The 19,289-nt window shown below is 42.8% G+C and overlaps 1 protein-coding gene across 2 annotated transcripts in view; it reads right to left on the reverse strand.

Moving 5' to 3' along the window:
* The window catches only part of CSMD3 (CUB and Sushi multiple domains 3), a 1,168,516-nt gene that overhangs the window by 18,879 nt on the left and 1,130,348 nt on the right, over positions 1-19,289 (reverse strand). For both annotated transcript variants that reach the window (XM_005287288.4, XM_008168301.4), the window contains 3 exons: positions 13,258-13,369; positions 3,685-3,864; positions 738-803 (listed from right to left, as the gene is read on the reverse strand). In XM_005287288.4, the coding sequence (XP_005287345.2) occupies positions 738-803; positions 3,685-3,864; positions 13,258-13,369 (358 nt within the window). The remainder of the gene's footprint in view (positions 1-737; positions 804-3,684; positions 3,865-13,257; positions 13,370-19,289) is intronic.

The following is a 19,289-nucleotide window of genomic DNA, read 5'->3' on the forward strand; positions in this document are numbered from 1 at the left end:
CCAGAAAGGCATGCAGCTTTTATTTGAAGACGTCAAAAATGGGGAATCCACCACTTCCCACGGGATAGTTTGTTCCAATGGTTAATCACCCTCACTTGTTAAAGAATTGTGACACTTCTAATTTGAATTTATGTGGCTTCAGTTTCCAGTAATTGGTTCTCGTTATGCCTTTTTCGACTTGATTAAAGAGCTCTTTAGTTCCTGGTATTTTCAACTTGTGAAGGTACAGATACTCTGCAATAAAGTCACCTCTCTAGCTTCTTTTTGATAAGCTAAACAGATAGGAACTTCCTCTCTTTCAGAAAAATAGACTCCAAATGTCCATGAACTAAACCCACATGCTAAAAGTTCATGAGTAAAATACAAGAGAGGATGGTTAAGAGCAATCAAACTATATTCAAAATGTAGAGAAGTAAGTAGCAAGATATCACCACAGACTTTTGAAAACACATGGTTTCATAACTGCACTTACGAACTACTTTGATGTCTGTGCACTATTGAGAGATTAGAGTATGGTTACCGAAGAGCTTTGTTTAGCATAAATCAATTTAAGGATCAATATTTACCTGCCAAGAGTTAGATTCAGCCACAGTCCTTTGCCTGTGAAATCATTCATGCCAGTACCAAATGAGTCTGAAATAGTGCTATTTGTTTGGTATCATTTTCAATCACTACACTGAGGTATGAGGTACCAGGCAATGGAGTATTGGGCCTGTGGAATAAAGTCAAGTACTCACCACTTAGTTTAGGACTCGGTGTTCCCAAAGCTGGTCTAGGGTCTTTTACCAATATTTTTGATCCAGCTGTTGGAAAGAACAACAAAAAGATGGACAACAAGTAACCATCTGAAGACATTCAGTGGGACATGTGTTCTTAAATCACTTAGGCTTTTAAAATTCTATTAATTTCTTAGCACACAGTACCATCTTAAAGGGGCTGGGATGTACATTTATATCACCAAAGAGGAAAAAAAAACCACATATACATCAGAGAATGTTCAGAGATCTTCAGTAGACAAACAGGATGTATTTGCATAATACAATTTAAAATTCAATATAGGGACTAATCAGATTCCTTAAATTAGTCAAATGGAATGATCTCCTTCCAACTTGAACCTGATTCATGCTAACTGTCTTTTAAGTGATGGCACTGCCCAAAAGTTCTGGTTTTCTGGAATGAAGCGTTAAATCCAAAAATCTTGTATTGGAAACAGACCTTCTGTACAATGGACACATGGATCTTTATTACTGAGATTCCTTTTATATCTTTGATCTCCCTTAGACAGATGAAAAGGACTCAATTCTTTGTTCCCTTTAAGTCAATGATTCAGTCATTTTTGAAAAAACACTATTTTCATTTCCATCAGGAGGAACAAGAGAACATAGTGCTTTTCTTCTAACTACTTCCCCCGGTGGGAGGAACATGGCTTTTCATCTTTCTCTCTGTAATAGGTAAAATCAGAAAGGTCCCTCAGGGTATGCTATATTTCATTCTAATAAGAGTTAATAATTTTGAAGACATTGCTCCTTTTTCTCATTTTCCTGTAATACTGAACAGCGAGAAGTGAGAAGCTTAGTTTTAACCACTTTTTGACCCATTAATTTGTTTTACAATTGCCAAGATTTGGAAAAAAAAGATCAATCAAATGTTCCAGATGAAAGCAAAGAAGCAAGAAGATAAACTGTCAATGTTTCATCTCCTGCCTTTTAAAGGATATTGAAGTTGTTAGTAGACCTCTCTTACACCCTCTGACGAGGAGTGGCTTATTGCTTAAGGGCACAGATTCTGGTTTGCTGTGTAAATGGGGGCGCCGTTTTGATTTTTTAAGTTCAAGTACTCCACCCCCATTACCTTATTTTGTATAAAGCGTAGATAATAGGAGCTGGGAGGACACAAAATCCTATCCCCCCAAACTGGAGAGAGGGCATGGCTGCTAGAAAGATTATGGCCTTTAATATCACCTGTATTCCTTTTCTGCCACCTTATGCAGAGCTGTGGCTCAGTGGATCCACAGAATGTGTATCCCCAAGGACCATGCCCCTGCCAATACTAGAGACAACCATACACTCCCACAGAGAAAGATGGCATTGAGCTTGTCTCTGTAGTGAACCCTAATTTCAACCCTAACCCAGCCCCAGAAGGAAGTAAAATTCTAACCCTAACCCAGCCCCAGCAGGAAGTAAAAACAACTACTGTTGTTTATTTTGAAAGCAGCAGAAGAAATTTCTTGGAACAATTTCCGATTACCCTGAAGGGTCCTTAATTACAAAGGAAAGTATCAACACATTTCAAATATGGGTAGAGGTATTCAATTCAAACAGGCAGTACCCTGAAGTAAAACAATAGAAACACTGGAAAAGAAGAACACACCAAGGTTACAAGGAGGTTTCTTTCACACAAAGATAATATTTGTTTAATGCCACACTTTTTATCTGGAATACCTTGATAATATTTTCTATTAAGCTGTGTAACAGAGCTCAGTGAAAATTGGAATTTCCATCCTTTGGAAAACTGTGATATTTCAACAGATCAGGACAAAAAGTTGAAATATCAAAAACGTTCATGGAACAAAAAGTTCAGAATTTTTTAATTGTGACATGGCAAAATATTGTATTTTGGAATTTTTGATCAAAACAAAACATTTAAATAGTCCCAATTTGAAATGTTTAATTTCAATGTGTGGTACTGCCCAAAATCATTTAGTTTTGAGTTTGTTCAATATTAAACTACTTTTCCCTGTGATGGCATATGGTCTTGTGGGAACTGCAATTTGGGTATCTAATGCCACCATTCTCTCCTATGGTCAGGCTCCCTGACCAGACTACATCTTCCATGATGCGTCCATAGCCATGTCACTTTCATGATGTGCTACACTGCTTGACTGGAGGGAAGACTCCACCTGAACAACACAAAAGGGATGTAATCTGGCTGCAACTGGCCAGCCCATGGAGCTGGTTCCTACGTTAATCCCCCTTAGTATAAGGAAGCAAGATTGGATGGACAGATTTCACTATTGTACAGAATTTCTTTATTATGCTTTGTAAATATCAAAGAATTAAAGGGTTAGGTCTTCAGCTTCAACTGTTCTTCATGCTGTTCACTTAAATTTTGAATTTAAATGCAGGCTAAATTTTCATGTTCATTTCTCAACATGCCATCTTTTTCTTCTTATATGGAAAGCACATGTTCCCAAACATTGTCCTGTACAGTAAGTTTTATAACCCCAGAAAACCCAACATCAGCTCTGCATATCAGTGAGTTCTGCAGTTTTGGAAGGCACATACTTATGGTAATATCGACTGAAGTGAGAGTGGATCCTCTAGGCTTGCATGTCTGGAGTTCTAATTGATATAACACGTACACAAGACTATTGTACAATCCATATGCCTTGTATATGGATATAGGGTACAATTTTCAAAACAGTCCAAGTGCCTCAGGAGTCTGAATCCCATTTTCAAAAGGACTTAGGGACCTAAGTCTTAATGAAAATCACTAGGATGTTTGTGCTAAGTCAAGTGGATCTTTTGAATACTTTACCCACAAATATATAATGCTATTATATGAAATACAGAAAAAGACAAAGTAATATACAGATTTTAAAGACATGTATTTATATGATATATTGTTACTAAATAGCAAGTAAGGGAAAGTCAGAGGGAGGGGTGGGGGAGCAGAAGGTGTTACCTTCACAAACTGGAACTTTTCCAGTCCATGTGCCATCAGATCTACAGACTCTGTGTTCTGATCCTCCTGCTAGGAAGAAGCCTGACTGACAGGTATAAATCAATGTATAGCCAAGTGAAGGAAGATCCATTCCAGCCACATTAGCGTGAACTGGAGTCTCTGGTTGTTTACAGCTATGTGCTACAAAGAAAATGTATATTACTTTTTAGTTTAAATAGTAAAAATATTTCAGAAAAAAACAACCTCAAACATTTTGACAGGTAGTTAATTAAACAAAATGTATTAGCAACAATTACTTATATGTATATGTTCTTTCTCATCTGAGAGCTCACTAAGCACTTCACAGTTTTATAAACTCTGGGCCCAATCCTGTAAGCAGATCTATGAGGCAAACCTTTAATTCTGTGGGACAGCCCACAGAGTTTGAGAGTCCACCTTTGCAGATTTTCTGGAAGGCCCAAACACCTTATATATGTATTGATTGCCTTACACAGCAGTAAGAGGCAACCACCCATTGTATGAATTGCAATAATTGCTTAATACCAAGCAGCAACTAAATAAGAGTTTAGAACAGGAAATGAAGAAAAATGGTTACTAACCTGTTCTGAAACAATTGTTCGTTGAAATATATTGCACATGTCCATTCCACTTCAGCTGTTTGCATGCCCTAGCCTCTGAGATTTTCCCTCAGTGGTACCAATCAGGGTAGCACATTCACCCACTGCTGCATAGTGTTACTGTGCAATGGTATGAAAGGCAGAGCCGTTCACACCCCCCCTCTGCTTCTTTTTACTAGACAGATTCTGATATAGAGGGGTAGGAGGGTGGGTTGTGAAATGGACATGTGCAACACATCTCACAGAACAGCAGTTACAAAACAGGTTAGTAACCATTTTTAATACTTTGAGTGATTGCATGTCATTCCTTTTCAAGAAACTTACAAACAGTTCAATCTGGAGATGGTAGAAGAGTCTGAATAATGACTGAAGGACTACCTGTCCTCCAGACTGTTGAGAGGTGGCATAATGAAAAGTAAAAGTATGTACTGAACACCAAGTTACAGCTCTATAAATATACAGAATAGGCTCTTGAGCTAGAAAGGCTGCAGACGCTGTGTGTGATCTTGCTGAATGCACCCTGTTTGGTGGAGTTACATAGACTGGGAGACACTTCATCATGTCTGCAATTTCCGTTAACAGTTGGGAGGGAGAGTGAAACAGTTTAATCCTATCCAAGTTAAAGTCTAATGCTCTCCTAGCATCCAATGCATGGAGTCTCTCCTCATCCTTATGAGCATGAGGCTTAGAGAAGAAAGTTGGTAAGTATATTGCCTGATTGATTTGGAAGTGAGAAATCACTTTGGTGAGAAATTTGGATGAAGACAGAGATATATCTTTTCCATGTAGTGGGGCAGATACCAGGTCTCTCAATTCTCCTACCCTCTTTGCAGAGGTAATTGCTACCAAAAAAGCTAACTTAATTGACAGATGAAGTAACAAACCGGTAGCCAGTGGTTCAAAGGGTGGACCCGTTAGTGTTGCTAACACCATAAGAACATAAGAACGGCCATACTGGGTCAGACCAAAGGTCCATCCAGCCAAGTATCCTGTCTACCGACAGTGGCCAATGCCAGGTGCCCCAGAGGGAGTGAACCTAACAGGTAATGATCAAGTGATCTCTCTCCTGCCATCCATCTCCACCCTCTGACAAACAGAGGCTAGAGACACCATTCCTTACCCATCCAGGTTTAAGTACCAAGGAACAATGGAACCAAGGAACATCTACTTGGGGAGATAACCAGTCCAGAGCCTTCAAAAAATGGAATGAGTGACATGGGACTGGAGAAAAGGAAACAGTTACCAGTCGGAGGGTGGAAAGCAGAGATAGCTGCTAAGTGCACCCTGTTGGAAACTTCAGGTATAGCATGTGTTGTATTGGATCTTGGAGTGGAGAATTACCTTTTTGTTGATACCAGAGAGAGAATCTTTTACACTTCAAGTGGAAGTGTACCTAGTAAAAAGTTTTCTGCTGTTGGAGAGGGCATTTTGCACATCCCTTGAATAGATCTCCTACTGAAGTGTTAACCATGAAGCATCCAGGCTATCAGGTGAAGGATCTCTGGGTAGAGATGAACGAGGTAACCGTGATTCTGAGAGATTGGATCCAGGTTTGGTGATAGTGTCAATGAAGCCCTGGTAGAGAGGGTCAGTAGCATGGAAAACCAATGCTGGTAAGGTCACGCCAGTGCAAGGAGTATTATGTGAGCATAGTCATATTTAATTTTTAACAACACCCTAGGTAGGAGTGGAAGCAGAAGGTACAAATACATTAGATTGTCTTTCCAGGACAACAGGAAAGCATCCATCAGAGACCCTCAACTGTGACTTGCCCATGAACAAAACTGATGACACTCCCTGTTTGGTCAGGTTGCCAATAAGTTTATCTGGGGAACACTCCAGACTTGGAAAATGTGTCTGATGGAGAGATCACTTGAGGTCACTGGTGAATGATCTGCTCAATCCATCTGCAAGAATGTTCGGGACACCCGGAAGATAGAGAGTTTGAGTTGGTGATGCAAAACTCCCAAAGAAATATTGCTTCTTGGCATAGAAGCAACAATCTGACCTCTTCAAGTCTATTCACCTAGGACATCGCCGCCCTGTGGTCTATAACAACTAGTAAACTCCTTCCTTTGATTTGGGTGAGGAAAGTGTAACAAGCCAGACAAATGGCTCTCAGCGCTCAACTCTTCCATTTATATGGAGAGCTAAATCCTGGCCAGACCAGAGACTTGAGTTTGCAGAGTTCCAGGGCAGAAATGTCTGTAACCAGAGTTGAAGCAGATTGTGGGAGAGGAACTCCCACATATAAATTGGATGGGACCATCCACCAGTTCAAAGAGGCTAAGACTTCTGTGGGCATCCGAACCACCATGTCCAGGGGATGATGCATCAGGGAGTACAACAAGCCCAGCCAGTTCTGCAGCTTTCTGAAATCTACTGGCATGCCCAGATGATTAGTTTACCTGCAGCATCCTCAGGTTCAGCTGATCGCAGCTCCCATTGGCCGCAGTTCGCTGTTCCAGGCCAATGGGGGCTGCGGGAAGCGGCGTGGGCTGAGGGATGTGCTGGCTGCCACTTCCCGTAGCCCCCATTGGCGTGGAACGGTGAACTGTGGCCAGTGGGAGCTGCGATCAGCCGAACCTGAGGCTGCTACAGGAAAACAAATTGTTCCGGCATGCCAGCAGCTTTCCCTGATGGGCTGCATGCCAAAGGTTGCCGATCCCTGGTCTAATGAGATGTCTAACATTGTCTGGAACCTGGTTTGTGCAAGGAACACCCTGCCTTCTTTAGAATCCAATATTGCTCCTATGAACTTTATTCTCTGAAGAAGTGAGAGGACTGACTTTCCCTTGTTGGTAAGCAATCCCAATATGCCAAAGGTGGACTGGATCTTCGCCACACTGGATATCACCTGGTTCTTGGATTGTCCTCTCACCAACCAGTGGTCCATATATTCAAAGACTTGAATTCCTGATTTCCTCAAGAACATAGCCACCATTGCCATTCATTTTGTAAAATATGTGGAGCTGTGGACAGGCCAAATAGCAAGATTGCAAACTGATAGTGGGATTGGTTGACCATAAATCTGAGGAATTTCCTGTTGTTTTGATGTATTGCCACAGGGAAATATGCATCCTTTATTAGGGTAGTGTGCCAGTAGCCAGGATGCAGGGAGGGGATAATGGAAGTCAGAGTGCCCATGTGAAACTTTATTTAATGCATGTATTTGTTCAGCTAGTATGGGTCTGAGACCTCCTTTTACTTTTGGAATTAGGAAGTAACGAGAATATCTCTTCCCTCTGTGTAAAATAACTTCCTCTATAGATCCCAACAGGAGAAAAGATTCTACCTCCCAAAGGAGAAGTTCTTTGTGAGAGTGATCCATGAAAAGGGATGTGAAAGTGGGGAGGAAGTGGGGTAGACATAAATTGAAGGGTATATTCCATGTTGGTAGAAAACAGGGGTAGGAGAGTCTGGCAAACTGCAACTGCTAAGGTGTCCTCGACGAGAATGTTAAACTGACTGCTTGGTATTCCCAGGCTGTCTGGATGAGTTCAGTGGACAAAAAAGGAGACAGAGGTGGGCTCCTCCTGTAACTTTCCCTTTTCCTTCTAGAATGGTCCTAGTGACAAGGCATAAAGGAAACGTAAAGCAGGACTGCTGTGAATGGAACAACTACTTCTTTGTTAAAGAACTGTAAATATCCAAAAACTTGAGTGTAGCCCTAGAGTCTTTTGGCCATGAAGCCTGTCATCCGTCCATTGTGGAAAAAAAGCATTGGTCCCTCAAAAGGGAGATACAGAATGGTTTGTTGGACCTCCTGAAGAAGAACTCATAACTGGTGCCATGAACATCTATGTACTGTAATGGCTGATGAAGCATCCAATGCACCCTGAGGCAAGAGCCTGGCCACCATTTTTTACTTATCTACTACTGCAAGAAATTCTTGTTTTGCCTCCTCTACCAACTTGTCTGTAAATTGTAATACATTGTCACATAGGGAGAAGTTATAAATAAGGCTCCGTGTTTGTCATGGAGGTCACGGATTCCATGACTTTCCGTGACCTCCATGACTTCTGCAGCAGCCCAGTGTGGCTGGTCCGGGAGCCGCCTGAGCAGCCCCGGGGCCAGTCACGCTGGCTGCTGCTGGGGCAGCCTTGGCCCCCCCACTTTTCCCCAGCAGAAGGAGTTTGGGTGGGGGGGCTCAGGGCTGGGGGTTGGGGCATGGTGCAGTGCTTACCTGGGGGGGGGGGCTCCCTAAAAGGGCAACAGCAACTCCCCTCCCTCAGCTCCTAGCTCCACGTGCTGCCTCCACCCACAGGCGCCGCCCCACAGCTCCTATTGGCCGTGGTTTCCAGCCAATGAGAGCTGCAGAACCGGGGCTTGGGGCAGAGCGGAGGCAACACGTGGAGCTAGGAGCTGGGGTTGCAGATTTCCAGAAGCTGGGTAGGGAACCTGCCCCAGCACCCCCAAACTCCCAGCACCCACAGTGCCCCCCTGAGCACCTGAGGGCCCCCCCAGGCTGTGCCCTTCTCCCCAACACTCGTGGCACTCCCTGTGCCGCTCCCCCCAGCATCCATGGCGCTTGCCTACCCCCAGCACCTAGACCCCCCCAGCACCTGCGGCACCCCTCCCCCCAGTACTCGCATCGTCCCCCCCAGTCGCCCCCTTTCCATCACCAACAGCGCCCCCAGTGCTGCCCCCATGAGCTGTCCCCCCCAATTTTCTGTCTATGACTTTTACTAAATATACCCAGGACTAAAACATAGTCTTAATCATAAGATCCAAGCAATGCTAGCTGATTAGAAATCTGGAGCTGTAGTAGAGCTGTCAGACAAACTTTCCTGCCAATAACACCAAACTTCTTTGCATGTTTTGATTTTGGGGTAGATGCCTGCTGACTCTGGCACTCTCTTTCGTTAACAACTCAGGCCACCAAAGAACGTGGTGATGAGTGTAAAAATGTTAAATCCTCTGCAAGGGGACATAATACCTTCACTGAGGGAAGATGGCATTTGCCACAATACTTTTCTAGGCCCCAGAACAGTCTTATTTATGGGGAACATCACTTGAGAAGATCCCAAGGTATCAACCAAACTGCATGAGCTCTCCTGAATTACTTCCACCTGTATATCTACAGAGGAAGACACCCTATTTAAGAGGTCCTGGTGAGTTGTGTAATCATATGGGGTAGGTGAGGAAACACCAGTCACCACCACCTTGTCAGCTGATGAGGAAGAGGGATGCATGGCTGGCTGAGGTGGAGCTTCCCTTCTTTCCTCCAAAGAGGGATTCACTGAGGCAGATTGTCCAAGTTCAGTACTGAGCTCAGTACTGGGTGCAGCTTCCTGCAGCTCTCCTCCACTTTGTGATGTCTGCTGGAGGATGTAGAGGGGACAGGTTGCAGAGAAGATCTGTAGGCAGAAGGAAATCCCCACATGTTCCAATACGGTCATTGATATGGCACCAAAACCCAATTTATTCCCAACCATAGCTCCCTGTTAGCCGACCAATGCAGAAATTCCAGTGGATACCAGGGGTGGGAAGCGTGATGGCTTATGTGATGTGGCCGTGACACATAAGATCCAACTTCCAACTCTGGTGATGAACCTGAGCCATTTGACCAGTGAGGTGAGGTGCTTCTTTGTGCCAGGGTAATGGTGAAGAGGTCTAGAGAGGACTGCCTTGGCAAAATTATTGCTGGCTTGCCTCTTGGTGGTGCCATGCAAGGGAGTACCAGAGTGTCCAGAAGTGCCCACAGTACCAGGGGCTGAAGTCTAGCAGCTGGCAAATCCACATGAGTGTGTGATAGTACTGGGTGAGCTGTCTCTTGAACTGCCGGTGGAGTTTGCACCAAGAGACTCAGTAGCTCACATTCTATGGCATATGCTTCAGGCATTGATGGCACAGGAAAAATCTCTGCTGAGCTAAAGATGATGGCATCGCTGAACAGGATGGTGCTCCCTTAGAGGTCAGTCTTAACAAAACAAGTACTGGTGTAAAAGTTGACAACCTTCTGTCCCCCGAAGTGCAATCTGCACAGGGGTGTGACTTGGCACCGAGTGCACTCTACCCTCCTTCCCAGCTTATTTGCTGGTCTCTGGTGCTGGGGTCTGCTTGACGAGGGGTCCCTTGATGCAGTCTCCCACTGCTTCTTCTTTGGTACCAGAGAAGGAGATTTGTGCCAAGACTCTGCCATGACAGAAGTACTGCTGCTAACTGAAGTAGAGGCGCCCAGTGCTTGTCCCGAATGGGAAGGCTCCAAGGATCGGTGCATGGGGTTGCCTCTGTAAGAAAGCACTTTAGTCTGACCTCCCTATCCCTTTTAATTCTGGACTTAAAGTTCCTTCAGATTTGGCAGCTGTCCCTGATGTGGGCTTCTCCTAAGCACTGCAAGCACCTGGAGTGCGGGTCACTGACTGGCATCAGCTTCTTTCAGCTATCACAAAGTTTGTAGTCCAGAAACCAAAGCATGCTCCTGCAACAGACATTGGTACCCAGAACAGGCAACAACAACATCAACAACAACAAAAGGAAACCTACAAGTAGAAAACTATCAACTATTATCAAATACCAATTATATACAATAGAAATACTAAGGCCTTGTCTACACTGCCACTTTACAGCGCAGCAACTTTCTCGCTCAGGGGTGTGAAAAAACACCCTCCTTAGCGCTGCAAGTTTCAGCACTGTAAAGTGGCAGTATAGACAGTGCACCAGCACTATTCCCCTCGTGGGGGCGGTTTTTAAAAAACACTGGGAGAGCTCTCTCCAGCGCTGGTGCCACGACTACACATCCACGTTAAAGTGCTGCTGTTGCGGCAGCGCTTTAACATTGGTAGTGAAGACATACCCCAAGAGAGAGGGAAACACTTGGAGTAGGTGGTGGGACAGACCCAGACCAGTGGGGTACAGGAGTCTGGTAGAGGGCAAATATACTGGTCACTGGATGAGTAGTTTTCTGTTACCTGAGTGACCAGAGCAGGGGCTGCACTAGAGTAATCAGGAACTTGCTAGAACCAGTTAAGGCAGACAGGCTAATTAGGACACCTGGAGCCAATTAAGAAGAAGTTGCTAGAATCAATTAAGGCAGGCTAATCAGGGCACCTGGGTTTTAAAAGGAACTCACTTCAGTTTGTGGTGGAAGTGTGAGGAGCTGGGAGCAAGAGGCGCAAGGAGCTGAGAGTGAGAGGGTGTGCTGCTGGAGGACTGAGGAGCACAAGCATTATCAGACACCAGGAGGAAGGTCCTGTGGTGAGAATAAGGAAGTTGTTTGGAGGAGGCCATGGGGAAGTAGCCCAGGGAGTTGTAGCTGTCATGCAGCTGTTACAGGAGGCACTATAGACAGCTGCAGTCCACAGGGCCCTGGGCTGGAACCCGGAGTAGAGGGCAGGCCCGTGTTCCCCCCAAACCTCCCAATTGACCTGGACTGTGGGTTCTTCCAGAGGGAAGGTCTCTGGGCTGTTCCCCAATCCACATGGTGAATCTCTGAGGCAAGAAAATCCGCCAATAAGCGCAGGACCCACCAAGATAGAGGAGGAACTTTGTCACAGTAGGTAGAACTCTCCGATAACCGTCACAGGCAGTAAGAAGGAATTGAAAGAGGTCGGGGATGGCTCTGCCCTTCATACCATCATTCAGCAGCTTGAGACAGCACAGGGAGCATGCTAAGGGATAAATCCCTGTTGCTAGTACACGGTGTGCACAAACATCCAAAGTGGAATGGACATGTGCAATCACTCAAAGAAAAATAATGTCACCCTGAAGTTACAAGGAGTGATTTTAGGTATAACAGACTGTAATTATCAGGGGTAGAAATTACCCAGAATGACCCTTAATAAACCTACTTGTGAGAAAAACATCTTGGTACAGGTGTCTGAGACATTAGTTTTACATTACATCCAAAACATGGCACCTTCAAAAGAAGAGTGTCACATTTCATCACAGTTGAGCACTGATTCAGCACTCAGAGGGAAGAGTGTCACCTACTGAATCACTAACACAACGTCACAGAGCAACCTTGTGTGCTCCCATCCATGGAATGAGCAGTTCTCATCCTGTTTATCTTATGTCATGAGTTATGACATACCTTATGACCATCCCAGGTGGCATGTCTTCAGGCTGTTTGTAGAACTGGAAGGCATTACTTGTGACATTACAGTATCAATGAATCAGCACCACAAGACAGTAGTTTGTATAAGTCTCTTAAAATGGATATAAGCTTTCGTGGGCTTAGGCTCAAATAAATTTGTTAGTCTCTAAGGTGCCACAAGTACTCCTGTTCTTTTTGCGGATACAGACTAACACGGCTGCTATTCTGAAACCTGTTAAAATGGATAGTTGCCTAGGAGGGAAACAGCTTCCCTGCGTTAGAAAGAACTTCCTCTCTGTTTCAGATATGACTAATTACTGTTACCTTAACAAATTACCATACTGCCCTTTTTCAAAGTATCAGCACTGGGTACTAGGAAAGCAGTTCAAACCACTTATTATTAATACTGGAACATGTGCTTTGAAACGTCAGACTAAACCTAGTGGCCTTATATTCCACTTGGAAGGAGTGCAGAAGGGGCTACTCCCTGATTCAGGGCTGCCCATCCTCAGTGCAATTTAGGGCTGCACAGAGTTTTTCCATGACCCCTTTCCTTTCCCCCTACCCTTCCTGCAGCCCCCCTCTTATCCCCACTCTTTTATCTGATAAAGTAGCATTGAATCCAATCAACTATAAACAATAATAAATGAAGCTTGGGTTTTCCTATTTCTATAACGGCTTGTAGAACTGTGAAAGATTAAAATCAAATGAATATGGATAAATTGGGTAAAATGTGATTGTAATCTTTCACAGTTCTACAAGCCGTTATAGAAATAGAAAAAACAAAACTTAGTTTATTATTGTTCACTACTTTTCAACAATATAGTACATGTAAATTAATTAATGAAACCCATCATGGGAAACTATTTCCATCCAAGACTAACAGAAAAATATTTATCCCCTCCACCCATTACTTACGTATACATTCTGGCTGAATCCCACTCCACGTAAGATCAGGGAGGCAAGTTCGGGTTGTAGATCCTTGGAGAAGGTGTCCTTTTTTACATTGAAATTGAACAACATTTCCCACCTATTGAAACAGTGAAAGTACAATGATGTTATCACAAAGAAATATCAATTGTTCCCAATCAATAGGGTAAACTCCTACACAGAATGCAGGATGGATAAGCTGAGCCATGAGGTCCTTTCAAAAGCTGGGCAGAAAAAGGGAATTCCATTCTGTGGCGGATTTGGTACTTTGGAACAAAACCCCAAAATTTCAGAAATCTCAGTCAAAGGGAATGAAGCCCTAACTCTGGGACAGTCTACGAGGTGGGCTGCCCTGGAGCCAAGGATCTTGGAAGCCCTGGAAGCTCTGTTTGCCAAAGGGCTGTGAGCCTGGGACCCCAGACTGCCAAGGAGTCACAAACCTGGGAGCCAGGCCTTCCAGGCTCTCATCTCCTTGTCACATTGTTAGGGGCTACCACAGACTTGGGTCAGTCTTCTGGCAGGAAATCAGGCAAGTTTTGAAACCTTTGTGGCAGTGAGTTTCATTGGAACTTCTTTGAAATTGAACCATCTTGTCAAATGTTTCTGTTGTAAGGGATCAGCAAATTCTGATGAAAAATGTTTTACTGGAGTTTCTCAGACCAGCTCTAGTTCTTTCCAACTCAAGCCTGTATGGTTCTAGGATTTCCTTTTAACTTTGAGCCCTATGGTGTTTAACTTTACTTTCTCACTACAAGAAGAGAACATCAATCAGTATGCTTAATAGATAACAGAACGTGAGTACATGAAAATCCTCTCTCTTCACTCCTCTGAGCACATCATTTTTTTATGCTTCGAATGGATAATTTGAAAAAAAAGAAAAGAAAAGAAAGGAAAGAATTATTTGCAAATGAAGTAAAAATAGTGTCTGAATGACTTGCCGTATAATTGCTTTTGAATACAGTAAGTACGGGGCCATTTATTATAGACTGAGAATTGTTAACTCATTTACACTAGTGTTTAAACATCTTTAGATATCGAAGTCATAGGTCAAATGTGCCATCTAGTGAGCTGTGTATCTTTTGATGCATGTTTCAAGGAGAGGTTGTTGAGTTTGTACAAACTTTTCATAGCACAATGCATTTACATATTTTTTTAAAATTTAGATTAAGTTTAAAAGGCTTGATAAAAGTTCTTGATCCTCAAAATATGCACATCTTTCATAACAACTGAATCCCGTTAAACATTGTGCTTCACTGCTATAAACAATTATTTGAAACTTTATAGTAAAATTCCATTTCAGCTCAGTAGTCTCATCATGGTGAAATGTAATAATAACCCATGAGCTATGCATAATACCTGTATGTGAATTAAAATTGAAATTGTTTTTCTTTACAACATTCACTGGACTATATAATTACTTTAAAGAGATCAGTTTTGGAGGACATGCAGCAAATCAGGTTTTCATGATGAAATACATACTAGGAAAACACTATTGACAGTTATTGAAGTTGCATTGAATTGCAACACTAGTGCTCTTTTATCTGATAAAGTAGCATTGAATCCAATCAACTATACTAGATTGCCTGGCAATACACGTTACTCTTAGTGTACATCAACCCTCCATTTCTCTGAATGAACAGTTTTGAACCAAGATTTCTTCTACATCTGTTTTATTTATTTGGTATCTGTCACTCAAACAATATTTTGGCATTCTGGTTTTGAAGCAAACATCCTTTTGCTCCTGCTCCAACCACCAAATCAATGCCACTGTGTTAAACACATTTGTTTCATTTGAATGCAAATGACACATGAACCTACTTATTCTCCGCTTTGTTTCAGAAATACTCTTTCAAGGAGGAATCAACAATTTTCTCTGAATGAAGAAAAGAGCTGGATACATCCCTTTTCCCCTTTACCTTCATCCATATTTTGCACCTAAACAAAGTGGCCTAATTTTTGATATGCTGAGTAGTGGAAATTCCACTGACTCCCACAGAAAGCAATGGGAGTTACATATCAGGCTACTTAGGGATCCAATATGAAAATATTGGCCTAAGTAATTTGTTCAAGATCAAGAATCAATGACACATCATGTAAACACTCAGGAATTCTATCCACTGTAACCCCCGTAGTAATCTTCAATCAACATTCTAATATAGAAAATCAAAAAGAGTCATACAAAAGGTGAAAAATAGGTCAAATGATAAAGGATAAATATAAAAAAAAAATCAAGACAAGCATGTAGGGACAAAATTAGAAGGGCCAAGGCACAAAATGAGATTAAAGGGTAACAATAAAACATTTTGCAAATACATTAGAAGCAAGAGGAAGACCAAGAACAGGGTAAACTCATTACTCAACGAGGAGGGAAAGACAATAACAGAAAATACAGCAATGACTAAAGTGTTAAATGCCTTTTTTGTTTCAGTTTTTACCAAAAACTGATCCGATGACTAATATAGTGAACATTAGCATAAACGGGGTAGGATCTTAGGCTAAAATAGGGCAAGAACAAGTTAAAAATTACTTAGGCAAGTTAGATGTCTTCAAGTCACCAGGGCCTGGTGAAATACATCCTAGAACACTTAATGAACTAGCTGAAGAGATCTGAGCCATTAGCAATTATTGTTGAGAACTTGTGGAAGACAGGAGAGATCTCAGAGGACTAGAAAAAGGCAAATATAGTACCTATCTATAAAAAGAGGAATAAGGACAACCCAGGGAATTATAAACCAGTCAGCTTAAGTTCAGTTCCCGGAGAGCTAACAGAGAAAATAATTAAACAATAAATGTGTAAGCACCTGGAAGATAATAAGGTGAAAAGTAACAGTCAGTATGGATTTGTCAAGAACAAATCATGTCAAACCAACTTAATATCCTCCTTTGACATGGTAATAAGTCTTGTGGATGGGGGTAAGCAGTAGATATAGCTTGACTTTAGTAAGGCCTTTGATACTGTCTCACATGACATTTTCAAAAAATAAACTAGGGAAATACAGTCTAGATGAACCTACTATTAGGTGAGTACACAACTGATTGGAAAACCATACTCAGAGTGTAGTTATCCATGGTTCACAGTCAAACTGGAAGGGCATATCAAGTGGGGTCCTGCAGGGATTGGTCCTTGGTCCAGTCCTATTCAATATCTTCATAAATGATTTGGATAATGGCATAGAGAGTATACTTATAAAGTTTGTGGGCAAAACCAAGCTGGGAGGGGTTGCAAGTGCTTTAGAGGGTATGATTCGAATGCAAAGTGATCTTGACAAACTGGAGAAAAGGTCTGAAATAAACAGGATGAAATTCACTAAGGACAAATACAAAGTACTCCACTTAGGAAGGAATAATCAACTGCACAAATTCAAAATGGGAAATGATTAATAGGAATTAATAGGAATTAAATGATCTGAGGTTACAATGGATCAGACACTAAATATGAGTCAACAATGTAATACCATTGTAAAAAAAAAAGTGAACATAATTCTTGGATGTATTGGGGGGAGTGTTGTAAGCAAGACATGATAAGTAATGCTTCCACTCTACTCGGTACCGATAACGCCTCAGCTGGAGTACTGTGTCCAGTGCTAGCACCCATACTTCAGGAAAGATGTAGACAATCTGGAGAAAATCCAGAGGAGAGCCACAAAAAGGATTAAAGGTCTAGAAAACATGACCTGTGAGGAAAGGCTGAAAAAATTGGGTTTGTGTAGGCTTCAGAAAAGAAGACTGAAGAGGGGAACACAATAAAAGTTTTCAAGTACATAAAAGAGGAGGGTGATACATTGTTTTCCTTATTCAATAAGGATAGGACAAGTAGTAATGGGTTCAAATTGCAGCAAGGGAGATGTGGTTAGCCATTAGGAAAAATGTCTTAGCTGTAAAGGTAGTTACACTGGAACAAATTACCTAGGGAGGTTGTGGAACATCTGTCATTGGAGTTTTTAAGAACAGCGTAGACAAAGGCCTGTCAGGGATGGGCTAGGACGGTGATCCTTAGACCTGCCTCAGTGCAGGGGACTGGGGTAGCTGAACTATCGACGTCCCTTCCAGTCCTATATTTGCATGATTCTGTGATTTCAAGTTCTGTACAATGTAGTCCTGCTCAAACCAGAGATGTGCAAACAGGAAGTTGGTCCTTAAGGAGTGCCTGAAGAGTCATTCCCATTGGGTTTGAATGCAGCAAAAATCCTGGGTCTCCAAGATCTAGAGGAACCCTGACAGAGGAAGCTCACTCATACTGTGGCTGCGGACTTTATCCCAACTCTGCATCTCCTGCCTACCACTCAGTTCCAGATCAGTTCCTCAGACATCAACTCCCCTCCTGGGTAGTGATTGGCTCAAAGGCAAAGGAATTGGAGATTGTGTGGGGCTGTGGAAATTCCTCTCCTTTGAAGTTGACAGTGCTCCACAGCACTGTCCCCCATTCAAAAGTACTAGCCCCCATATTCTCCAGCCCACCAATCCATCCTACAATCTCCTCATCTTGCAGCAACACCTTGCCCACCATCTAGGAGCATCAGCCTTTCTATGCCACAAATCCCTGATCCAAGAGTATGAAATTAAAATGCTCAAACTGCTAACATAAATATTGTGCAAAAATGCTGTTTATAACATTCACAAAATTTCCATAAACATGTTTTCCACTAAATATACTAAAACAACTCACATTTTTGTATCCTGATACAGCAGCAACACATGAAAATATTTCTGCATTGTTCTCCTTTTCTATTTTAAACTGCACTATGGGGCTAATTTTATACCCAGACTCTGCATCACTGATTTCTTCTCCACTGGGAAATCAAGCTGCAAAGCCCTGGATATCTGCTACCACTCAGCAGAGGGGTAATGCTCATCTCAGAAGAAGGGGTATAAATATTAACCATTCCCAACCATAATCATGTGTACTGAAAATACATTTTCAAAATGGGAGGCATGAGCTATGTGCACAATTGTTACTGAAAAACACACACTTCTATCTGAGATTGTAGTAAATTCACTTCACTAAGAGTAGCAGACATTTTGGTTAGTCATGGTAAAACCAGTTCAGATAAAGTAAAAACTGACCAAAGCATTTGCTGAGAGTTCTATCTGAATCTTTATGAGTGCTGGAAAATAAAGGAGAACTATTTTTTTTAAGTGTGATTCTACCTATCTTTGTTCTTGGTCCTCCAGTTGCCAAATTACACCAGGACATTGTAATGGGTTTTCCCTTCCCCCCCCCAAAATGGGTTGTAGGTGGATGTGGCTAGAGTCAGATGCAGGGGAATAGGAACTGAAACAAAGTGTGGGGTGGTGGGTTTCCAGCTGTAGGGGAGGTAGCTAAAGCAAGTACTGCTGCATATGGGTGACAGTTGCGTTAAAGTTTGTTGTTTTTTTGGACAATCTGGTGTCATATCACTCCTTCTAATGATCCTTATGTTACAATATGTTGTAGAGAGGACTTAATAATGTAAGGAACTTCCAGTGGGAGATCATTCACTCTAAACTGGCTAAAGGACATAGAGGCAGTAGTGGGAAACCTGCGACCCACGGGCCACATGCGGTTCAGCAGGGTAATCTGATTGTGGGCCGCGAGACATTTTGCTGATGTCGACCATCCCCAGGCATGGCCCCTCGCAGTTCCCAGTGGCTGCAGATTGCCGTTCCTGGCCAATGGAAGCTGCAGGAAGTGTTGGGCCGCAGGGACGTGCTGGCCGGGAACTGCAAACCACGGTGAAGCTGTGGAGGGCCGTGCCTGCAGACGGTCAACATCAGCAAAATGTCTTGCGGCCCACAATCAGATTACCCTGATGGGCCGTATGTGTGGTGCAGGTTGCCCTTCACTGACATAGAGTCTAATGTGTGTCTTGCTCATACCACAGTCTCAGCTCACACTGCAAGTTTTGCTTGCAGTTCTTGGTGATCAGACCAGGTGAATGGGACTGTACAAGAGTTTTGCCGGGGGCTCGACCCTTTCCGGGCATCGGGGAGCCACACCGACTCACTACAAACCGTGGCTGGGCCCTCCGTCCGGCAGCCAG

This window comes from Chrysemys picta, chromosome 2 (assembly GCF_011386835.1).
Source record: "Chrysemys picta bellii isolate R12L10 chromosome 2, ASM1138683v2, whole genome shotgun sequence".
Lineage (NCBI taxonomy): Eukaryota > Metazoa > Chordata > Testudines > Emydidae > Chrysemys > Chrysemys picta.